Genomic DNA, 24,512 nt, shown 5'->3' on the forward strand with positions numbered 1-24,512 from the left:
GAGATAATGAGAATCAGAATCAGTCAGAATGATGCTGCTGAGACACAGTAGGTGTGTGTGTGTGTGTGTGTGTGTGTGTGTGTGTGTGTGTGTCTCCTTCCAGATCCATCTCTCCACCTTCCTCTCCACTCTGCAGCATCCCTCCTCCTGCTCAGCCAATAGCGTGCCAGAGAGCAGTGTCATGTGACCGGCACCCACCAATAGCTGTCCACCAGGCACCGGCAAAAAGAGGGGCGGTGTCCCTCCTCCTCCTCCATCCCTCTGTGACTCAGACGGTGTGTCTGGAGGAGAGCGGATGGATGGGAAGGATCCGTCTACGGAGCTGAGACGTTTCTTCTGGTTGGTCTGAAGAGGAGCTCCAGCTGCTCCGTCTCTAAGCTCCTCTCCGTCCCACTCAGGGGGAATGAATGGGGAGGCGATGGAGGGGAATCCATCCCAGCAGCAGCAACATGCCGGTAACGGCTCCCACTTCCCTCCCCCTCCCACCATCACCCCGGCCATACCCCCCTACGTGAAGCTGGGTCTGACCATCGCCTACACCATCTTCTACTCGCTGCTGTTCACCTTCGTCTATGCCCAGCTCTGGCTGGTGCTCCGCTACCGACACAAGCGCTTCAGCTACCAGACGGCCTTCCTGTTCCTGTGTCTGCTGTGGGCCGCCCTCAGAGCCCTCCTCTTCTCCTTCTACTTCAGAGACTGTGTGACCGCCAATGCACTCGGACCCTTCGCCTTCTGGCTGCTCTACTGCTTCCCGGTCTGCCTGCAGTTCTTCACTCTCAGCCTCATGAACCTCTACTGTGCACAGGTGAGCAGACTGCTACTGGTTCTACTGGTGATGCTGGGGACAGATCCTGTAGGGGTTAATCTCCGGCAGGCCTGAATCCACTCAACCAGAACTGTGTTAGTTTGATCCACAGAGACTTCATATTTAAGTCATTCTTGAATTGGCGCCACCTCTGGTCAAGAAGATCCCCAGTTCATGTCCCGGCCTTCCTGGGATCTTTCTGCATGGAGTTTCCATGTTCTCCTGTACATGTGTGGGTTTTCTCCAGGTTCTCCAGCTTCCTCCCACAGTCCAGACACATGCTGAGGTTAATTGGTGATTCTAAATTGTCCGTATGTGGTTGTTTGTCTCTATGTGTAGCCTTGTGATAGACTGTTACCTGTCCAGGTGTCTCCTGCCTTCACCCCTCAGTCAGCTGGGATAGACTCCACCCCCCATGACCCTGATGAGGATTAAGTGGTGTGTAGATGATGTATGGATGGATGTACAGATGTATGTATGTATGGATGTATGGATGGATGGATGGTTGGATAGATAATGGATGGATGGATGGATGGATAGATAATGGATGGATGGATGATGGATGGATGGATGGATAGATAATGGATGGATGGATGGATGGATGGATGGATGATGGATGGATGGATAGATAATGGATGGATGGATGGATGGATGGATGGATAGATAATGGATGGATGGATGATGGATGATGGATGGATAATGGATGGATGGATGGATGGATGGATGGATGGATAGATAATGGATGGATGGATGATGGATAATGGATGGATGGATAATGGATGGATGGATGGATGGATGGATGGATGGATGGATGATGGATGGATGGATGGATGGATGGATAGATTATGGATGGATGGATGGATGGATAGATAATGGATGGATGGATGGATGGATGGATGGATAGATAATGGATGGATGGATGATGGATGGATGGATGGATGGATGGATGGATAGATAATGGATGGATGGATGGATGGATGATGGATTGATGGATAGATAATGGATGGATGGATGGATGGATGGATCCAAAGTTCATTGAAATGAACATAGAAAGTTCATGACCAAGTTCATCACTCTGGTCAGCAGGATACATCCGACGTCATGTTTCTGAACCATTTGTTTGGGTTTAGGCAGTTAGAACATCTTTGTTCTACCATAGATGATGACAGCATGAACTATGTAATAACCCAGGTCCCCAAAGTTTTTTAAAATGACCAGCAAACCCTCAAAACAAACAGTAAAACATGTTGCTTATCAGTTCGTGAGACAAAAATGGTGGTCGTGGTGGAAGAGGAGCATAACACATGTTAAAGACCTTGTTGTTGTGGACCTCCAGTGGTTCTCACCCTGCTGGAGGGATGTGGAGGTGTTCTCCAGGTGTGGCTACAGGTGCGACCCGCCTGACCACTTCCAGCGACAGCCATCAGAAGAGCAACCTGGAAGCAATGAAACACTGTTCAGTTCCTCTTTAAAGATTGAAGTCCTGCTAGATCTATCAGTGTGTCCATCAGTACACTCTCAGAACCCACAGAGTACCACGCTTAATGGTAGTCCAGATCCCAGAGTCTCCAGACCAAATGTGTCTGACCAAGACTTGGGGCAACTCTTCCAAGGTGATACAAAAGAATATAGAGAATTTTAGCCCTCAATGGGATGGTTCTTGCCTGATTTCTGACTGCTGAACTGACACCAACATCTCAACACATCCACAACCTACGAATAGGCGGGATCAAGGATGGAGACATCCTACTGCAAAACCACACATCTAAACCAGCACATACAAGGAAACTGCCAACAGGAAAAAGAATGAGACAGTTACATGTTGTTTTGGGTCGCTAAGGGGCAACCTTTAAACCTACACATATCTTCAGTCAGAAGTTACCTACTCCTAGTCAACCTTATATGTAACTGACTAGACAGCTGTAGAACTCGCTACTGACTTGTAATAAAAAGGTAAATTGGCTGACATGATCACAGTGTCAGACCTGTGCCCCAAACTGTGCCCCAAACCCAGGCTGCCAAAATGAGCCCAATCTTGTTCCAAATTAGAGCTACCATGTATTTTTCTTTATTTCACCAATCACTGACCATCTGAACGGGTTAAAGCAATAAATCAGAGGCACTATTTCTTTCCTTCTCCACATTAAGCAACGCTACAGGGCCAATAGTCCAATACTTTCTCAGGGGTTTAGGACACTCATGACCAACATTACAGATGACAGATGGCTTGGATTTTACTGATTCTTCACATTTTTTTACATTTATTGTCAGGAGTTTTGTACGTACACACAACACAAACCTTCAACCCACCTTTAATCTGTTAGGACTAACAGTTTTGCATCCATCATTGCCTTTAGTCCGCAGACAATTTAGCCCTTCAGTCATGGACATTATTGCTATTTCTACATACATCAAGAGTAATTTGGAAGTCAGTGTCTTGCTCAATGTATGGTGAAGAGAAACTGGAAATCCAGCCTTAAACCCAACATGTAATGGATGATCCAGTCCACCATCTTTGGGATAAATGGGTACGAACATGAAAAAGCATGACGCCGACAATCAGTTTACTGTTGGCTTCACATGTCATGAATTCTGTCAGTTTGAGCCGTGATCAGGGCTGCAGCTGCCTCTCTTCTTCACCTATTCAGCTCCAGCAGCTGGGAGATTCTGAAATAGACCTGAAAACAAAGACTCTGCTTTTTTTAGACTCCAGAAGAGCCTCTTTACCAGCAGCTTTCAGCCACTCATCCCTGAGAGCTGAGATGATGCAGGTTATTTTTTCCGACCAAACACTGCGGTGTCTTATTTCCTGAACGAGGGCACCTTCAGGATGGAATCGATTCAATGAGCCGCTGTGATAAAATGCTGTAGACTGCTGGCTGGGAGGCAGCGCTCACACAGGACATCTGGGAAGCAAACCTGAACCATCCTGGAGGGTCTTCAAGACGTTGGTACCTCGAAACATTTCTCAAGTAAAACTCTGGTGCCTTAAGGCCGGGTGGAGCTAGAAAAGAAGTCATGTTCAGCCACAGACATCAACACTGGGAGGCAGATATTGTTGGTAAAACCTGATAATGGCTTAATGATGGAAATAACTGTGCACGTTTCACCACAACGCATTCATTGTTGCACTTGAACAGACATAAAGTGACAGAACAAAAATTAAAAAAAAAAAAAAAACAGATGAGAAGCAGTGCTAAGTCTGAGTCTCTTGGATTTGGGAAGTTCCAGAAAAGGTTGGAGGCAGTCTATCCAACTTTGACATCAGAGGAGAAGGTTTCTGAAGCTGAGTACTCTGCAGTTCAGGTATTTACAAATCTGTAGAGGTCCTGGTTAAAACTACCTGAACACGATGTGCATGGATTAGGAAAAAATGGGGCCAAAACCAAAATGGGCCTGATGATAGTGCACTTGATCGAAAACAAAGTCCATGTAGTGCACAGAGCTCCACTAATGTCCCAGGTTGGGTTCAGATTCTATTAGAGCAGGAGAGTCAAACTCATGTTAGTTCAGGTTCCATATCCAGTCCAGTCTGATCTCCAGTGACCAGTAAAACCACAGCATGATAACCTAGAAATAACCACAACTCCTAGTGGTTCCTTTGTTTTAGTGCAAAAAAGTACATACTCAAAATGTTCCCAATATTACAAAAATGAGACCCAAAATGACAAAAACGTGAGACAAACGACAAAAGTCAGACAAAACAATGCAAAAAACAACAAAAAAAGACAAATTGTTACAAAAATGAGACATAAAACAACAAAAAATGAGACAAACCACACGAAACAAAACAAAAAAGACACCAAAAATTTGACAAAAAAAGTTACAAAGTGACAAAAAATGGATAAACAAGACAAATTCCACAAACAAGGCAAAAAATGACAAAAGCGAGAAACAAAGTCACAAAAAATAGACTAACGACACAAGCAAGACAAAAAACACAAAACGACAGTAACAACGCACAAAACAAATAGAACAAAACACAAAATGAACCTAACCCTAACCCTAACACAAGCAAGACAAAAAGGAAACACAGAACGACAAAAATGAGAAAGAAAATGACAAAAACACGAGACCAACAACAAAAAAAGACAAAAAACAACAAAAATAAGACAAAATATTACAAAAATGAGACACAAAATGACAAAAAATGAGACAAACGACACAAAATTAAACAAAAAGAGGCAAAAAAATTTGACAAAAAAGTTACAAAACAACAAAAAAATGGACAAAATGACAAAAAATGACAACAGCGAGAAACAAAAGGACAAAAAAATGGACACAAGCAAGACAAAAAAAAGCACAAAATGGGAGACACAACACACAAAACAAGGATACAGCAAAACACAACATGACAAAAGTAAGACAAAAAACACAAGCGAGACAAAAAGGAAACACAGAAAAAACCACAAAAACGGGAAACAAAACGATAAAAACATGAGACAAACAACAAAAGTTAGACAAAAAAAGACAAAAAACAACAAAAATAAGACAAAACATTACAAAAAAGAGGCACAAAATGACAAAAAATAGACAAATGACACAAAACAAAACAAAAAGAGAAAAAAAATCAGACAAAAAACTTACAAAGCGACAAAAAAATGGACATACAACGAGACAAAAAATGACAAATGCGAGAAACAAAATGACGAAGAAGAAGTCTGTAATCTTTCTGTCTTTTCTTGCAGGTTTACTTCAAGGCCAAGTCCAAGTACACACCTGCCCTGCTGAAGTACAGGTACGTCCAACTGACTTCTTCTGCCATGAATCAGAACCAAAGTCAAAGTGTGTGTTGGGTTTCTGAGCAGTGAGTTCAGACGGTCCTTCTAGAGATCTCTCTGTCTGTCCTCCAGACTTCCTCTGTACCTGGTCTTCCTGGGGGTCAGTTTCATCTTCCTGGTGGTGAATCTGGTCTGTGCCCTGCTGGTGAAGATGACTGCTGCCGACGTGAAGACCATCGTCCTGGTGAGGGTGACCATCAACGACAGCCTGTTCGTCCTCTGTGCCATCTCGCTGTCCGTCTGTCTGTACAAGGTTACCAAGATGTCGCTGGCCAACATCTACTTGGAGTCAAAGGTGTGGTCCAAAGGGCAAGAGATAGCTGAAAGAAACATTACACACTGGAAAAAATGCCGCTCTCAAAACAAGAAAAAAAACTTATTTCAAGGAACTTTTACCTTGAAACAAGTGAGAAAATCTGCCAGTAGAACAAGTGAAAAATGGCTTGGTAAGATTTCTTGAAATAAGATATATTTAGAATCTTGAGATCTCAAAATTAGCTGAGAAAACTTATTTTAAGCTCTGTTTTATCAGGATTGTCAAGCTTAGGTGTCTTAAAATAAGCCAGATATGCTTTAAAAAAAAAAAAGCAGTTTTTCACTCAAAAATAGATTTTTACTTTCATGTAACCTCCTAATTTGAGATGCATTAACCCTCCTGCTGTCTTCATTTACAGGCACCAAAAAATATTGTTTCCTTGTCTGAAAAAAAAAAAATCTGCCAAAAAATTCCCCAAATTTCCAAAAATTTGCAAAACATTCAGGAAGAAAATTCCAATAATTCCTTAAAAGTTTCCCTTAAAAGTTTTATTTTTAAAAATCCCCCAAATTTGGCAAGAAAATTTTTGTAAATATTTTTCAAAAAATGAGTAAAAATTTTCCAAAAAAATCCTAAAAATATGTAAAGTGATTCCATATATATCAGTAAAACTACTAATATTTTCTTTAAGAACATTCACATAAAAATCAACCAAAATCCAGTGAAATTCGCTGGATTTTGGTTGATTTTTTTTGTGAATGTTCTTAAGAAGCATATTTAACATTTCTTTTTTTCCACCAAAAAATGTTCAAAGATTTCCCAGAAATGTTGAAAATGTGGACATCAGAAGTTTCACTGTGAAAATATTTTTTTCCCACATTTTCAAATGTTAAAACGGGTCAATTTGACCCTCAGGACGACACGAGGGTTAAACTTATTTTGAGTTTTCTTGTAAAATTCAACTCAAAACAAGATAATTTCAAGATTGTTTGACTTAACAAGATATTTAAGATGCATCGTCTTAAAACAAGTCCCTCCATCTGCTGTAATGTCACTTGTTAAGTGAATTTATCTTAAATCAAGTGGGATGAGACGTTTGACTAAAAATAAGACAAATAGACTTGGTAGGATTTTGAGTTTTTGCAGTGCAGACATTTAATTCAGATTTTTTCCTTCACTGGAAGGAATTCTGTAAATATTGTTACGTATGGTAATGCAGAAAATGTGTAAACTTGGATGAAGATCATAGATAATGAATCTGTGTGTTCAGGGGACGTCGGTGTGTCAGGTGACTCTCATCGGCATCATGGTGGTGTTGCTGTACGCATCTCGAGCCTGTTATAACCTGGTGGTGCTCGCCCTGACCGACATCGAAACCATCAACTCCTTTGACTACGACTGGTACAACGTCTCAGACCAGGTAGGAGCAGCTGTAGACTGGAACATGGATTTCAATCTGTTCATGGTGTCTTATTCAGGGTTTTATTTGATTCATTTATTGGACTGCAGCTCTGCTAATCATTAGACGTGTTTGGTTTGGACTGGTGGAAAATTTACCCCAGTCTTTCATTTATATATATACAGGAGAGTCCAACTCATCCTAGTCCAGGTTCCACATCCAGCCCAGTCTGATCTCCAGTGGACCGGACCAGTAAAACCACAGCATAATAACCTAGAAATAACCACAACTCCTAATGGTTCCTTTGGTTTAGAGCTAAAATGTTCACATTTAAGGAATTATCTTTTACAAAACATCATGAAAAACTGGAAGTTTATGAAGAAAAATAAATTCATTTTCATCAACATTCAGCCTCAGTTCATCATTTCCACATTACAACTTCCAGATCACAGAGTGTCTACAAAGGAACACAACATTTAGTCATCTGGAACTGAATCATAGAGGATTTACTGGAGGATCAGAACCACAAAAGACAAAAAACAACAAAAACAAGACAAAATACTACAAAAATGAGACACAAAATGACAAAAGCGAGACACAGAATGACAAAAAAATGAGATAAACGACGTGAACCAAAACAAAAAAAGAGACAAAGAATTAGACAACAAAGTTACAAAGTGACAAAAAAAATGGAGAAACGACAAAAATGAGACAAAAAATTACACAAAAGAGATCAAACAGGACAAAAGCGAGAAACAAAACGACAAAAAGGGGACAAACAGCACAAGCAAGACAAAAAAACACATAACACAAATGATACACAAAACAACAAATAAAGTAAAACACAAAATGACAAAAATAAGACAAAAACAGAAGCGAGACAGAAAGGAAGCACAAAACGACAAAAACAAAAAAAAGTGACAAAAACATGAGACGAAAGTCAGACAAAAACATACAAAAACAAGACAAAAATTACAAAAATGAGACACAAAACGACAAAAGAACAATAAACAATCTAGAATAAACAATCTAAAAAGCGGTCCTCCAGAGGGTCCAATTCGGCCCTCAAAGTGTAAAAATTCCACAGAAGACATTAACTGCAGATTGTAAACTAATAAAACTATAAATTTAAAATCATTTCTAGACCATGACAAGTTGTTTTGATCCTAAAGTAAAATACTAGATTGTTCATTGTTCTTTTGTCATTTTGTGTCTCATTTTTGTAATATTTTGTCTCTTTTTTGTTTTGCTTTGTGTATTTGTCTCCTTTTTTGTCATTTTGTGTCTTTCTTGTAGTGTTTTGTGTCTCATTGTTTTTGTTGTTTTTTGTTTGACTTTTGTCATTCCTCTCATTTTTGTTGTTCTGTTTCTTGTTTTTGTCTTTTTGTGTTTTTTGTCTTATTTTTGTCATTTTATGTTTTGCATTATTTGTTGTTTTGTGTCTTGTTTTTGTCGTTTCATGTTTTTTTTGTCTCACTTGTGTTGTTTGTCTACTTTTTTGTTGTTCTGTTTCTCACTTTTGTCATTTTTTGGTCTTGTTTTTGTTGTTTGTCCATTTTTTTGTGGCTTTGTAACTTCTTTGTCCAATTTTTTGTCTCTTTTTTGTTTTGTTTTGTGTCGTTTGTCAAATTTTTTTGTCATTTTGTCTCATTTTTGTAATATTTTGTCTTGTTATTGTTGGTTTTTTGTCTTGTTTTCTCATGTTTTTGTCATTTTGTGTTTCCTTTTTGTCTCACTTGTCTTCTTTGTCTACTTTTTTGTCATTTTGTTTCTCACTCTTGTCATTTTTTGTCCTTTTTGTGTCATTTGTATAATTTTTTGTATAATTTTTGTGATTTTGTGTTTTTTTTTGTCGCTTTGTACCTTTGTTGTCAAATTTTTAGTCTCTTTTTTTGGTTTGTTCCACGTTGTTTGTCTCATAGTTTATCATTTTTTTCTCGTTTTTGTCGTTTTATGTCTCGTTTTTGGTGTGGTTTTTTGTCTGACTTTGTCGTTTTGATCATAAGGTAAAATACTTAGTTGTTCAGTTCTAGATACCTGCGATTAAAATGGGGAGTTGTGGTTTTTTATAGGTAATTCTGCTGTGGTTTTACTGGTCCGGTCCACTGGAGATCAGACTGGACTGAATGTAGAACCTGGACTAAGATGAGTTAGACTCTCCTGATTGATGGGACACTGGGAGGGTGAGAGCCATAAAGAAGCAGCAGATAAGCGGTTTCACCTCTGGACTGTTTTAGGTTTCAAATAAATCTGAACATATTGTTTGATCGGAGATCCAAAGTAGGATGTTTGCCATCTCTCCTAATGAGACCAGGTTTTCCCCAGAACTGTCTATAAAGCCCTCTTCGTTTTCTGGACACCACCTCCACAGCCAGAGGTTGAATGATGACATGCATCTCTGATCAGACCGTGGTCCAGAGAACATGAAGGAGTCCAACACAGAAGATGTCTTTGTGAATCTGATCTGTGTGTTTCCAGGCAGACCTGCGTTCGTCGCTGGGAGATGCCGGCTACGTCGTGTTCGGAGTGATTCTGTTCGTGTGGGAGCTGCTGCCCACCTCGCTGGTCGTCTTCTTCTTCAGGGTCCGACGACCTCCTCAGGACAGGGTCAGTCCTCCTGCTTCTACAGTTCTACATTTACTGTGGAAAGTTTGGCATTTTCTCCAATAAAAAATGTGTTGCCTGTTATTTTTAGTCATTTTTGAGTTTGTAGTCTCATCCATCTAGGAAGAGAAGAAGTTTGCCTGAGTTCACCTTAAATCTTAACACCACTATACACCACTGAAAACATTCATTTTATCTTTAACAGTGCTATATTTATGGTTAATGTGCTGCATCCTTACACTGCTGTTTCTAAAACTGGAGCAGGAATGACATCCCAGCCTCTGAATCTGTCCACAGAGCACCGCTGGGATACCAAACCACATCCTCTCCTCCAGAGGATATTTCTTCGACAACCCTCGTCGGTACGACAGCGATGATGATCTGGCGTGGAGCATTCCTCCCCAGAATGCATCGGCAAGGTGTGAACATCATCAGTGATGTATTTTTGTGTTGAGAATGGATCACATGACTACGTAATGTTTTCTCTTTATGCTAAGCTAAAGTGGGTCAAACCCCATTTGGACAGATGGGAGTGTTGTATTTCATTCCCTACAATCTGATTTTGATGACACTGTCTTAGTGGGGAAGGGAAAATGATGATTTGATTGGATAATTACTGCTACTACTGAACCCTAGCTGATTCTCATTTCTTCAACAAACATGTTGGAAGACATATCCTGTGGTCATGGAAAGGATGTTAATCTGTCTCAGAAGGGTCAAATTATTGGCCTGCATCAAGCAAAGAAAACAATTGAGGAGATGAAACGACTAAAATCAGGTTAAGAACCATCCAACCTATCATTAGAACCTGGAGGATAGTGGAGAACCTTCATCTTCCAGGAACAAACTCTTAGATGATCGTAGGAAACCACCAGTAGAACTCACGGCTGTTTAATAGTGAAAGTAAGAACATTTCCACATGAAGGGAACTCAAAGGATTAGAACTAAACAGCTGTAGCTTTAAGAAAACCACTGATCAGTGAGAATAATCAGAAAAAATGGCTTCAGTTTGCTGTGGAGCATAAAGATTGGACTCTGGATCAGTGGAAGAAGGTCATGAGGTCCGATGAATCCAGATTTACCCTGTTTCAGAGGGATGGGGGAAGCAGTTTAGGTTTGGTTTTGGTCCCGACTTTGTGCTGGTTTTTGACTTTTCTAGGACTGGTTTCAGACTGGATTCTGACTGGTTCTGGATGTTTTTTTGGACTGTTTTAGGTTTGATTTTGGTCCTGGTTTAAGACTTTTGGAGGATTGGTTTCAGGCTGTCTTAGGCAGGTCATGGACTTTTTTTTAACCCCAAGAACACCAAACCTACCATCATGCATGGTGGTGGCAGTATCATGCTCTGTGGAACTGAAGCTTTCCACAAAGTAAATGGAATAATGAAGAAGGAGGATCACCTCCACGTTCTTCAGGAAAACCTAAAACCATCAGCAGAAGGTTGATCTTGGACACAGTTGGATGTTTCAACAAGACAATGAGCCCAAACAGCACCAGAACTGGTGCAGTTCCACTAAATTTTTTTGTCTTTCTGTCTCAGACTTGAGTCAGCTAAATTGATAGTATAATGATACTGCCACCTCCATGCCTGATGGTAAGTATAGAGTCCAGAGGAGTCAAAGATAAACCAGCAGATGGGGGCTTCAGGGTAAGAAGAGAGGCGGATGAAGTGATGCCCTCATCATGGCTAGTGCCTACCAGCCTGTGGGGGTTAGGGTTATGATCTGGGGTTGGTCAGGTTCAGCAACGTTATGTTTTCAAAGAATGAGGTCAGCTGATGACCTGAAGATATTGAAGGACCAGGATTCATGGGACTCACACTGAGAATGAGTGGATCAGGGAGCATGAGATGGATTGTCCTCAACAGAGTCCAGACCTCAACCCCACTGAGAACCTTTGGGATGTTTTGGACAAGACTTTGGTCCAACTCTCCCACCATCAATAGAAGATCTTGGTAGAAAATTAATGCATCTCTGGACAGAAATAAGTGCCACTGTAAATGAGTTCCGTACTCAAAGCTAAAGGCAGTCTAACAAAATATGAGAGTGTGCAACTGTTTTTTTTAGGTTTTTTTAGGGCTAGGGATAGTGTAATGGAAATGATGAGCTAAAATGGCAAAAAAAAAATGGATTAAATTAGGTTAGTTAGATTAGGTAATGGATTAAATATTGAGCTAACATATCTAAATGAATGAAATCAATAACTATTCATAATATTTAAAATAAGCCAAAGTAAACTTGAATATTTATGTAAATGTAAAGCTCAAAGGAAATATTTAAAGTCATTGATTAAATGGAAAGCCTGAAGTATTAGAAGGTAAAGTTGGTGGGAAATGGCTCAATAGATGTCTAAAAGTAACAGATAAATGATTGAAATGATCAAACTGTCTGGACTAAATATTGTAGAAATAGAGTTTATCTAACAGGATGTTTAACTCTTTCTCTTCTCTCCATCCTAGTCTTTCCTCGGACTGTTACGACTGGGGCAGCCGCCACAGCAGCTTCACCGTTCACACTAACAGTGACGAACAGCGCCTGACCGCTGCTGCCGGAGAGCTCCACCCTTACCCATGATCCTCCTGTCCTCTGTACAGCACCACTCTGCACTAGTCGGTTGTTGTGTTTGGTTCTATCACTGGTGTAGAGGTTTGTAGAGCCACAGCAAAACAGGAAAAGACACAACTGGGTTCCTACATAGATTATTATAGTCAGGTTTCTATGATACTGTGTGACAGTAAAGGACTGATCCGAAGATCGTAACACTTTATTGGTCCCATACTTTCCAGCTAACTTCCTGAAAACCGGCTCCTCATCATTTATAAAGCTTGACTTGATTATTGGCATTTCTGGGGCATATTGGTGGAATTGCATTCGCTTTAGGAAAGAGAGATGTTGATGTCAATTTAGGAACTATTTTTCACTGATTTAATGTTTTCATACTTTCCAAGCTTTGCCTTAAAATATTAAGCATAACAACCTTTCTCATTTTCCTTTATAATTATTTGGAATTTACATTTTCATGTTTGATCATTTTGATGAAAATAGAAGGAAATTTGCTGGATAATACAATGCTAGTAAATGAAAGCATTACCAGAAAGCCTTGGTAATAGATCAAAATACAATACCAAGTAAAGCTGCAAGCGGCGTTGGTCGGGTCCTCGCATCCTTGCGGTTCCACTATCCCACACATGTCCACCAGGTGGCGCTGCAACTGAGAGTGTATATCGGCCTATGGATGTGATGAGGGCCAGACTCTGATCACACATGTGAAGTTTGAGGCAGATTGGAGCATGTAGAGGACAGTTAGACAGCACTTCCTGTTTGATGGCAAAGCATCCAAAACCGCCACATTCCGTGGGTTGCCATTTCCATGCCCTCAGACATTTGCCGAGCATTTTCATAACTTTTGATCACCCATGCCTGGAGTACATCCTGGCCAAATTTGAGCTCTCTCAGGGGTTACCCTGTTTGAGTTTATAGCTTTTGAAAATGTCCAAAATTGACACAAAATCATCCAAAATATGAATTATAATTCAAAATGGCCGACTTCCTGTTGGGTTTTGGGTATTGGTTCAAGAGGTTTTTTTTCTCTTGCACCAATATATGCGTACTGAATTTCATAGCTGTAGGTGACACATGGTCCAGGGGCTGAATTTTCAGAATATTCCAGGGGGTGCTGCTGAGCCATTTTGGCACACACGTGTTCCATTCCCCTAAAATATAAATTTCTTCTGCCGGTCCTGGTGTGTGTGCAAATTTTCAGGCGTTTTCAAGAATTTTTAGGGTGTCAAAAATGTGTTTCTTCCATCCGAAAAAAAAAGTAATAAGTAAAGTAATTCCTTGCATTCCACTAACAGTAGATCTTTAAATTTCTCTATAATTGTTTGGATCAGGATTTTTAATCAAAGCATTTGGAGGCAGTATGGAGACCAACAGATGTGTAAACCCAAATCCTATTACCTATTACTATTTAAATTTACCATGGTGACCCTAAGGACGACGTATCATAAAATTTTGAGACAGTAACATCAAAAACTTGCAACCAACTACATTATAACTGTAATGAAATATGAAGATATTTCCTGTGATTCAGGTTGTGGATGCTGGTTTGAACTGAGTTCTTAGGAGTGGTTAAAATGAAAGAGCTTTGCAGGAATTTGGTCCTAAACTTTTCCCAGACTAACACCGTGTAGGAACCCTGCTCCAGAGAATGCTGAGTCATACTCTGTAGATGATGTCGTGGTGTATCTTTAAAGAATGTGTCTTTATTATTTGAGGAGTATTTCAATCAGGACTACTCAGGTATGAATCTGACACTCTGCCCCTTTTATCTAAAGCAAGTTTTGTTTGGTGCATTTCATTTACAGGAGAAAGAAAATAGAAAAGTGTTCAAATGAAAATGACACAAACAGAGAAAATAGAGATTAGTTTGTGTTCAGCCCCACCTGGACGTGAGTCCTCTGACCCTCACAGCTTTAAGATTGTAAAATAAAGACTGTAATTGATGAATGTAATGCCAGATATTACACTGAGGTTTCTAACTTGGTTCTTGGTCTTAACAAAAACAGAAAGATGAGATTAGCACCAACACAGCCAGGATGTTCCTACAACCGACTTTTTGCTGAACTACGGTTTGTGACTTTTCACAATTTTTCCATGTATTTTATTGCTTTACTGTCAGTCCTTTCCAGCCAACCAATCATATGTCAGATGGGCTGGGATGTATCACCATGGAAACACAGAAAAGAGGGGAGAAGCTTTAAACATGTTGTAACAGGATTGTATTTAACCCAAACTGGGCCATTTTCCTCAACATAACCTAGTAATCTTGGCGCCTAAACTAATCTAACCTTTTTCAGTATCAGGAGGTGTAGAGGGTGAACAGGAAAGGTGGCAGTACAGTACCATGGGGTGTGATAGTATTGCATGTCGCCATATCAGACAGGCATCCATGCAGCCTGACATACTGCGGTCTTCCTGTCAGGTAGTCCGAGATCCAGGCCATAAGGTCCTGGTCCACATGCATCACAGAGAGTTTCCCCACCAACTCGAGCAGCCACACCAAGTCGAAACAGCTGGAAGAATCAAAAAGCATTGTGACTTATCCAGGTGAGAATAAGCCCTGTGAAGCATGCAGACCAGGGCATCCTCCATACAAGTGTCTGCCTGGTACATTAAAGCCACTGGGGCCACCGGGACTATGCAGGATGTCTTCCAGATCTTTGGCACCTTCTTCAGCCTTAGGGAGAGGTTGAAAGCTGTGTGAAGGCTCCTGGTAGTTGCTTGGGTTGATGTTGCCTGGTCCTCTGGCCTCGCTGGTTCTGATCCTTGAGAGTTCCCGTCCCACTTGACTGGTCCTGAAGACTGGGAGGGTTTGAGGTGGAGCGGGGTTTGGATTGGACTGCTGTCTGGTCCAGGCTCCTGTCCATCATCATCTTTCCCTTGGATGGAGATGGAGGTGTTGCTCCTCAGGGTCTGGGTGGCGTCTGATGGAAGGGAGCACCAGCCTGGTCTGTGGCGTTGCAGTAAGGGGAGTGTGGGTGAGGGTTTCGGGGGAGATGGATGAGGCCACGTCCTTTCTCAGCAAGCTAAGCCTGTTGAAAACAGGTTTGTCAGCGTGCTCCTTTGTCTCCTCTACAGCTCCTCGGGGGCCTCGTCATGCCAGTCTTGGTCCAGCATTGGGGGGTTGCGTCAGAAGGTCCAAGATAGTGTAGCGGATGACGTCTTAAGCAGCCTGGGTGGCAGTAAACTCTGGAGGCAGACAGTATGGCCTCAATCCCAAAGGTAACAGTTCAACATCAGGCAAACAGACCTTTCCTTTCACTGTCACATGTCTCTGGTTGCTCCATTTGTTGTTGATGAAGACAGCGAGACCTGCGCCGGGCTTCTCACCCCTTTGTTTGTCTCTGTCCGCCCAGTTACAGTCAGGTACCTTCTGAACTCCCGATACTAATGCTGTCCACCTGTAAGGACTGAGAGTTCATCCATTTTGTTCAGCAGTGACCGTACATTCCCCATCAGCACCTCAGGAAGACAGGACTTGTATCTCCACCTTCTTTCTCCTCACCATTGACCCTGCTCAATTGCCCCATTGTCTTCTCCATAGTTCCTTCAGGATCTCTTTCGGACATGCGGCTGACTGATTTTTGAGTCGAATTAGCTCCTCTCATGTGTACATCTCAGGCTGTTGTTGTCCCGTGGTGCTAGCGGTGTCTGTTGTTGTTGTTAGCACTGAAACGTGCTACAAAGTAGCGGTCCATAAATAAAAAGTGCTCCCAACGAACACAATCAGTGTTACAGAAGCATCAGTGCTGTTGAATATATACAGTCATGGACCAAAGTATTAACACCCCTGGAATTTTTCCAGAAAATACACCATTTCTCCCAGAAATTGTTTCAGTTACAAATGTTGTTGGTGTACACGAGTTTATTTCCTTGATGTGCATTGGAAAAACAAAAAGCAGAAAAAAAAAGCCAAAATTAATATAATTTTACACAAAACTCAAAAAATGGGCCAGTCAACATTGTTGGCACCCTCAACTCAATATTTGGTTGCACACCTTTTGGAAGAAATAACTGAAACCAGTTGCTTCCGATAACCATCAACAAGCTTCTTACACCTCTCAAATGGAGTTCTGGACCACTCTTCTTTTGCAAACTTCTGTATACCAAAAACATTTGTAATTGCAACAATTTCTGGGATAAAAATATTTTCTGGAAAAATTCCAGGGGTGCCAGTACTTTGATCCATGACTGTAAGAGTTTCGGTGTGGTGCTGGATGAGTCAGTTCCTTCTAGTCTGAGGAAGGGTCTGAGCCAGAAACTGGTGGATTTGGGGTGAGATGCTTTCGCAGTAGAAGGTGTTGAAATGTCTCAGAACCTTCAGTGAGATGGACAGATGGGAAGATGCAGAATCAGCAGTAAAGTAGGCTTTGTCCCGGACCGTGATGGTCAAGAGGAGCTGCCAAGTTACCAGTCGACCTGTTTCAAACCTGAAAGAATAAAATCTCTGATACAAACAGCCCATAGTGAGGTTTAATGTAGGGTGTCTGGACTCAGCCTTAGAGATAGGATTAGACATCTGGAAGGAGCTCAGAGTAAAGCTGCTGCTCCTTCATACTGACAGGAACTAACGGAGACGTGGTCTTTACTGCGGTCCGATTCGTTTTAGATATACACTGGAAAAAATGCCCTTCTCAAAACAAGAAAAAAACTTATTTCAAGGAACTTTTACCTTGAAATAAGTGAAAAAATCTGCCAACAGAAAAAGTGAGAAATGGCTTGGTAAGATTTCTTGAAATAAGATATGATATTTAGAATCTTGAGATCTGGGAAAACTTATTTTAAGCTCTATTTTACCAGGATTGTCAAGCTTAGGTGTCTTAAAATAAGCCAGACATGTTAAAAAAAAAAAGAGCAGTTTTTCACTCAAAAATAGATTTTTGCTTCCATGTAACCTCCTAATTTGAGATGTAATAACCCTCCTGCTGTCTTCATTTACAGGCACCAAAAAATATTGTTTCCTTGTCTGAAATTTTTTTTAAAAAAATCAGCAAAAAAAATCCCCCAAATTTCTGAAAATTTGCAAAACCTTCAGGAAGAAAATTCCAATAATTCCTTAGAAGTTTTATTTTAAAAAATCCACCAAATTTGGCAAGAAAATTCTTGTAAATATTTTCAAAAAAATGAGTAAAAATCTTCCAAAAAATCCTAAAAATATGTAAAGTGATTACATACATATCAATAAAATTTCTAATATTTTCTGAAGAACATTCACATAAAAAAATCAACCAAAATCCAGCAAAATTCGCTGGATTTTGGTTGATTTTTATGTGAATGTTCTTAAGAAGCATTTTTAACATTTTTTTTCCACCAAAAAATGTTCAAAGATTTCCCAAAAATGTTGAAAATGTGGACATCAGAAGTTTCACTGTGAAATTATTTTTTGTCCCCACATTTTCAAACTTTAAAACAGGTTAATCTGACCCGCAGGACGACACGAGGGTTAAACTTATTTTGAATTTTCTTGTAAAATTCAACTCAAAACAAGATAATTTCAAGATTGTTTGACTTAACAAGATATTTAAGATGCATCGTCTTAAAACAAGTCCCTCTATGTTGCTGAAATGTCACTTGTTACGTGAATTTATCTTAAATCAAGTGGGATGAGACATTTTGATTAAAAACAAGACAAGTAGAGTTGGTAGGATTTTGAGTTTTTGCAGTGTAGTTGATTCTTTCCTGCCCTGAATAATCCTTGAAAAACTCCTCAGGGCGTTTCTGTTCACATAATTTTGTCAAAACCTCAGATGTAAAGACTGTCACCTGATTGGACGTGATCAATCAATGTAAATATCAACAAGCAGACAACCGATCACTTCCTGTGTTGTACATCCACGTTTCTAAGTCTTTTATAACATGTTGAGTCTTCATTGAACTTCCTGTTGAATGAAAATAAATAGTAGCTGTTAACTAATTCTCATTTAACACTGACTTGTTGAACAGAAGTGATGGAAACTGAATGAACGAGAAGCTTCAGAACCAACCCGTCAATGAGTTCTGGTTGAAACGGATCTTGTTTCGCAGCATTCACATTTCTGTACTGATGCTCTGGAAAAAGCCTAAACTCTATATTTGTACCAGAAGCAGGTTTTGTAAGTTCTTTGTACAGCTGGGATGATGTATTTTGTCATTGAGCTCTTTTGTGTTTGTGGTTTGTGTGTTTGTGATGTGATGACAAAAAAAGAACAACATTAAAAAGACAAGTTGTTGACTATCAGGACAAAAGTGTGAACTCGATTCATCTGTCTGAGAGAACGTTTAAAAAACCTAAAGACAACCAGGAGTGGAAGAAACTAAATGAGCTCCGGTGGAAGTTCAGAAGCAAACATAGTTGATGTTATCCAGAAATATTTATTCCTTTTCAAATAAATATACTCAGCAGGTACACATCAGCATGGTGCAGCTATATATATATATATATATATTCATAGAGATCTGGAAGCAGAACAAACTTCAACCTGCGCTGCCTTTTTTTTTTTTTTTTTTTTTTTTACAAACTGTACAGATTTAAACTCAACATCAACGTCTGAAGCAGCTTCACTTTTTGTCTTTTTCCAAAACGGCGGTTTGGTTTTAAGGCTGGAGAGCAAACAGGAGAGGAAGTCCAGCTGCTGGAGGACATGCAAGGCTCAGAGGACAACGTGCACACACACACACACACACACACACACACACACACACACACACACACATACACAGACACACACACAGACACAGACACACACACACACACAGACACACACACACACAGACAGACACACACACACACACACACACAGACACACACACACAGACACACACACACACACACATACACAGACACACACACAGACACAGACACACACACACACACAGACACACACACACAGACACACACACACACACACACACACACACACACATACACAGACACACACACAGACACACACACAGACACAGACACACACACACAGACACACACACAGACACACACACACACACACACACACACACACACACACACACACACACACACACACACACACACACACACACACACACACACACACACACACACAGACACACACACAGACACACACACACACACACACACACACAGACACACACACACACACACACACACACACACACACACACACACACACACACACACACACACACACACACACACACACACACACACACACACACACACACACATACACAGACACACACACAGACACAGACACACACACAGACACAGACACACACACACAGACACACACACAGACACACACACAGACACACACACACACACACACACAGACACACACACACACACACACACAGACACACACACACACACATACAGACACACACACCAACATACAGACACACTCACACACACACACACACACACACACACACAGACACACACACACAGACACACCAACATACAGACACACATACACACTCACACACACACACAGACACACCAACATACAGACACACACACACAGACAGACACACACAGACACACACAGACAGACTTTGTGCCTGGTATAATGGTATAATTCGGTCTCAGATTCACGGAGAGAAACAGAGAAAACAGAGTTTGTGTTCAGGTTTCTGCTCTGGAGGCTGGAAGGCGACAGGAACTGAAAATAACTGATTAAATAAAAAGAGTCATTAGTTCAGAGCCAGAAACTTAAATAAACACATAAATGTAATCATGGTTTGAAATGACACACCTCAGGAATGTATGTAAAAAGTAAAAGATGTTAACATTTAGGTTTCAGTTCCTCTAACATTCTGTCATTAAACGTTGCAGATAAAAACAATCTTTCGAAGCAGCAATTAATCTCTCGGACTTTAAAAAATGGACCTTGAAGCGGATCTGTAATCTGATTAAATGGTAAAACTATCTTACTGTCTACATTTTCTGTAGTATTTACTTTAAAAATCTGATTTTAAACATGAAATGATCCAGAGAAAGGAGAAAACTGTTTTCTGTATTTAGTCGTCACACTCAGGCTTCCGTACCCAGTTCATATCTTAGAACTTTCTGACACACAAACACACTTTTAACGTCATCCACACACACACACCAGCAGCTTCCTCCCCAACAAACACATAACACATAAATTTAGGATTTCTCTGTGGTTTGTGTTAAAACTAAAGATGACCCTAGACCAGGGGTGTCCAACATGAGGCCCGTGGGCCAAAAGCGGTCCTCCAGAGGGTCCAATCCAGCCCTCAAAGTGTAAAAATTCCAGAGAAGACATTAACTGCAGATTGTAAATTAGTAAAACTATAAAATCATTTCTAGACCATGACAAGTTGTTTTGATCCCAAAGTAAAATACTAGATTGTTCATTGTTCTTTTGTTGTTTTGTGCCTCATTTTTGGAATATTTCGTCTTTTTGTCTTTTTTGTCTGACTTTCATCTCATGTTTTGGTTTCTCGTTTTTGTGGCTTTGTGTTTCATTTTTGTCTTGCTTGTGTTTTTTGACTTATTTTTGTCATTTTGTGTTTTGCTTTATTCATTGTTTTGTCGTTTTGTGTTTTTTTTTCTCATTTGTCCATTTTATTGTTGCTTTGTAACAAATTTTTTGCTTTTGTTTTGTTTCGTGTTGTTTGTCTAATTTTTTGAAGTTTTGTGTCTTATTTTCACAATATTTTGTCTTGTTTTTGTTGTTTTTTGTCTAAATTTTGTCGTTGGTCCATTTTTTGGTCACTTTGTAACTTTTTTTGTCTAATTTTTCGTCTCTTTTTTGTTTTGCTTTGAGTCGTTTCACTCATTTTTTGTCATTTAGTTTCTCACTTTTGGGGTTTTGTGTCTCGCTTTTGTAATATTTTGTCTTGTTTTTGTCTTTTTTTGTCTGACTTTCGCTTAATGTTTTTGTCATTTTGCTTCTCATTTTTGTCGTTTTGTGTTTCCTGTTTGTCTCGCTTTTGGTTTTTGTCTTATTTTTTGTCATTCTGTGTTTTGCTTTATTCGTTGCTTTGTGTATAGTTTGTGTCAATTTGTGTTTTTTTGTCTCAGTTGTCTACTTTTTTGTTGTTTTGTTTCTCACTTTTCTCATTTTTGGTCTTGTCTGTTGCATTTGTGTAATTCTTTGTAGCATTTGTGTCATTTGTCCACTTTTTTGTCACTTAGTAACTTTTTTTGGTCAAATTTTATTTCTTTTTTGCATAGCTTTGTTTGTCTCATTTTCATCGTTTTATGTCTCATTTTTGTAATATTTTGTCGTTTTTGTTGCTTTTTGCCTTTTTTTGTCTTACTGTTTAATGTTTTTGGCGTTTTGTTTCTTGTTTGTTGTTTTGTGTTTCCTTTCTGTCTCGCTTGTGTTTTTTGTCTTATTTTTGTCATTATCTGTTTTGCTTTATTTGTTGTTTTGTGTATAGTTTGTGTCGATTTGTGTTTTTTTTGTCTTGCTTGTCTACTTTTTTGTCATTTTGTTTCTCACTTTTCTCATTTTTGGTCTTGTCTGTTTCATTTGTGTACTTTTTTGTCGCATTTGTGCCGTTTGTCCACTTTTTTGTCACTGGAATTTTTTGGGTCAAATTTTGTGTCTTTTTTGTCTCATTTTCATCGTTTTGCGTCTCATTTTTGTAATATTTTGTCTTGTTTTTTGTCTTTTTTTGTCTGACTTTTGATGGTTGTCTCATGTTTTTGTCATTTTGTTTTTCCTTTTTGTCTCGCTTGGTTTTTTTGGTCAATTTGTGCCTTTTTTGTCATTTTTTGTTGACACTGAGGCATAATATTGTTGAACTTGAATTTATTTTTCTTAAATTTCAGGTTGTTCACGATGTTTCGTAAAAAGATAATTCCTTAAATGTTAACATTTTTGCACTAAACCAGAGGAACCATTAGGAGTTGCGGTTATTTCTAGGTTATTCTGCTGTGGTTTTACTGGTCTGGTCCACTGGAGATCAGACTGGACTGGATGTGGAACCTGGACTAGGATGAGTTTAACTCTCCTGTCGTAGAGAATCAGACCCACATGGTGTCGACCTACAGCCAATCACGAGAGACGCCTGTAGAGCAGCACAGGGAGAGACCAGAAACACACACACACACACACACACACACACACACACACACACACACACACACACACACACACACACACACACACACACACACACACACACACACACACACACACACACACACACACACACACACACACACACACACACACACACACACACACACACACACACACACACACACACACACACACACTTTTTCTAGCGTGACGTAAACGAGGCCTGAGATGGTCACATCATGAGCACGTTGGTCCAAACCTCTGGGTGAGAAAGACATGAATGGGAAATAAAAAAGAAAAGAAAATTCAAAATGTAAAGTTACAATAAAATAGGCAGCTAAGAAAATAAACAAAAATAAAATAGAATGACAAAACAAACTAGGCAGCTCCATCCTCGGATGCTTTTTCTGTTTATCTGTCCTGACTGAGGCCTTTTCTTCTGGAAGTCCATCTGCATCCTCAGTAAAGACTTCAATCAGCTTCACATGATGAGTATAAACCCACAGAGACACGAGTCTGGAGGAAAGATTCATGAACAACATCTCCCTCACAGCTGAATGAAGCCAGTCCCTCCTACTGAACCCTTCCATCAGGACTCCAGTCTGTCTGAGGGCTCAACTTCCATCCAAACATCTCATCATCTCCTCCAGGCTGTCGATTGCAGCAGCTTTCTCAGGGTCTCAAAAGAGACTAAACATATTGAAATAAAAAGGTGAAAGTTAGTCACCTGGCTGCCAGGTGTGACAGCAGAGAAGAACATCTGTGACTTCCTGCCGAAGGCCAGAGGAGGCAGAAGAACATTCAAGGTGCACCACATGGAGGAGGATACAGAGGGATAGGAGACTCTTGGATCAAAGCTGGGAAAGGGTGTTGTCAGGTTCAACACTTCTTCTGGCCAGGAATGAGACTGCTGCAGTTCTCTGACGGCTGGTGCCATCCAGTGGCCAGGTGGAGCATCACCTCCTGTTACCTGTTCTCCTTCAGCAGCATGCGGAAGTTGTGGAGCTGGTGTATGCTGGTGGACAACCTGAAACAGAAAGAAGACGGTAAATGACGCATTTAACAGCTGATGGGAGGAGATGAGACACACATCAAAAATACGTGGGTGGTTAAAGCCCAGCGGACACTAAATGATTAAACAGGCAGAGGATATAGAAAATTAAAACCATTACAAATATAAACCAAAAGTGCATGAAATTAATTAGATATCCAAATACAACCAGACACAACATACATCAACATTCTGACTGATAATCATCTTGAATTTCCTTCAGGATTAATAAACTATCTATCTATAGATCTATCTATCTACAGTCTATCTATCTATCTATCTATAGTCTATCTATCTATAGTCTATCTATCTATCTATCTATAGTCTATCTATCTATCTATAGTCTATCTATCTATAGTCTATCTATCTATCTATAGTCTATCTATCTATCTATCTATCTATAGTCTATCTATCTATCTATAGTCTATCTATCTATCTATCTATCTATCTATCTATCTATCTATCTATCTATCTATCTATCTATCTATCTATAGTCTATCTATCTATCTATTGTCTATCTATCTATAGTCTATCTATCTATAGTCTATGTATCTATCTATCTATCTATAGTCTACGTATCTATCTATCTATCTATCTATAGTCTATCTATCTATCTATCTATCTATCTATCTATCTATCTATCTATAATAATGACTACATTATTACACCAGTACTCAATAACAGCTATAAAACCGTTAAACATCCCATAAAGTCGTGACAGCATGCCGCTCCCAGACCTGAGCAGATAGGTCCTTCTAGCTGTAGTTTCATGTGGTGTCCAGCAGGAGTCCTGCTGAGGAGGACTTTACTGAAGGTAAGTGTTGTAGTGTAATATTCTTTGATGTGCTGAAAGCGAAGGATGTTGTAATCCTGGCTAATGCTGTTTGAACTGATAAGTACTATATATGTGTGAAGGACTTAATGTTGGATATGCTAATAACCACCGATGTTTGACTGTACTGAATGTATGTGAAGGAAAAGAAGAAACAGAAACTGTAATGAAGGGCTGATGAGAGATCAT

The 24,512-nt window shown here is 39.9% G+C and overlaps 2 protein-coding genes across 3 annotated transcripts in view; one reads left to right on the plus strand and one right to left on the minus strand.

Annotated features, from left to right (window-relative positions):
- Positions 1-251: 251 nt before the first annotated feature.
- Positions 252-18,631, plus strand: gpr137bb (G protein-coupled receptor 137Bb). Its single transcript, XM_023269078.3, has 7 exons — positions 252-805; positions 5,494-5,543; positions 5,659-5,881; positions 7,113-7,262; positions 9,720-9,848; positions 10,143-10,264; positions 12,304-18,631. The coding sequence occupies exons 1-7, from the start codon at positions 404-406 to the stop codon at positions 12,416-12,418; spliced, it is 1,191 nt and encodes a 396-aa protein (XP_023124846.1). The 5' UTR covers positions 252-403; the 3' UTR covers positions 12,419-18,631.
- A 106-nt stretch (positions 18,632-18,737) lies between these two features.
- ero1b (endoplasmic reticulum oxidoreductase 1 beta) overlaps positions 18,738-24,512 on the minus strand; it is a 37,583-nt gene continuing 31,808 nt past the window's right edge. For both annotated transcript variants that reach the window (XM_055010366.1, XM_055010367.1), the window contains exon 16: positions 18,738-23,467. In XM_055010366.1, the coding sequence (XP_054866341.1) occupies positions 23,407-23,467 (61 nt within the window). In that variant the 3' untranslated portion in view covers positions 18,738-23,406. The remainder of the gene's footprint in view (positions 23,468-24,512) is intronic.

Source organism: Amphiprion ocellaris, chromosome 4 (genome assembly GCF_022539595.1).
Source record: "Amphiprion ocellaris isolate individual 3 ecotype Okinawa chromosome 4, ASM2253959v1, whole genome shotgun sequence".
NCBI lineage: Eukaryota > Metazoa > Chordata > Actinopteri > Pomacentridae > Amphiprion > Amphiprion ocellaris.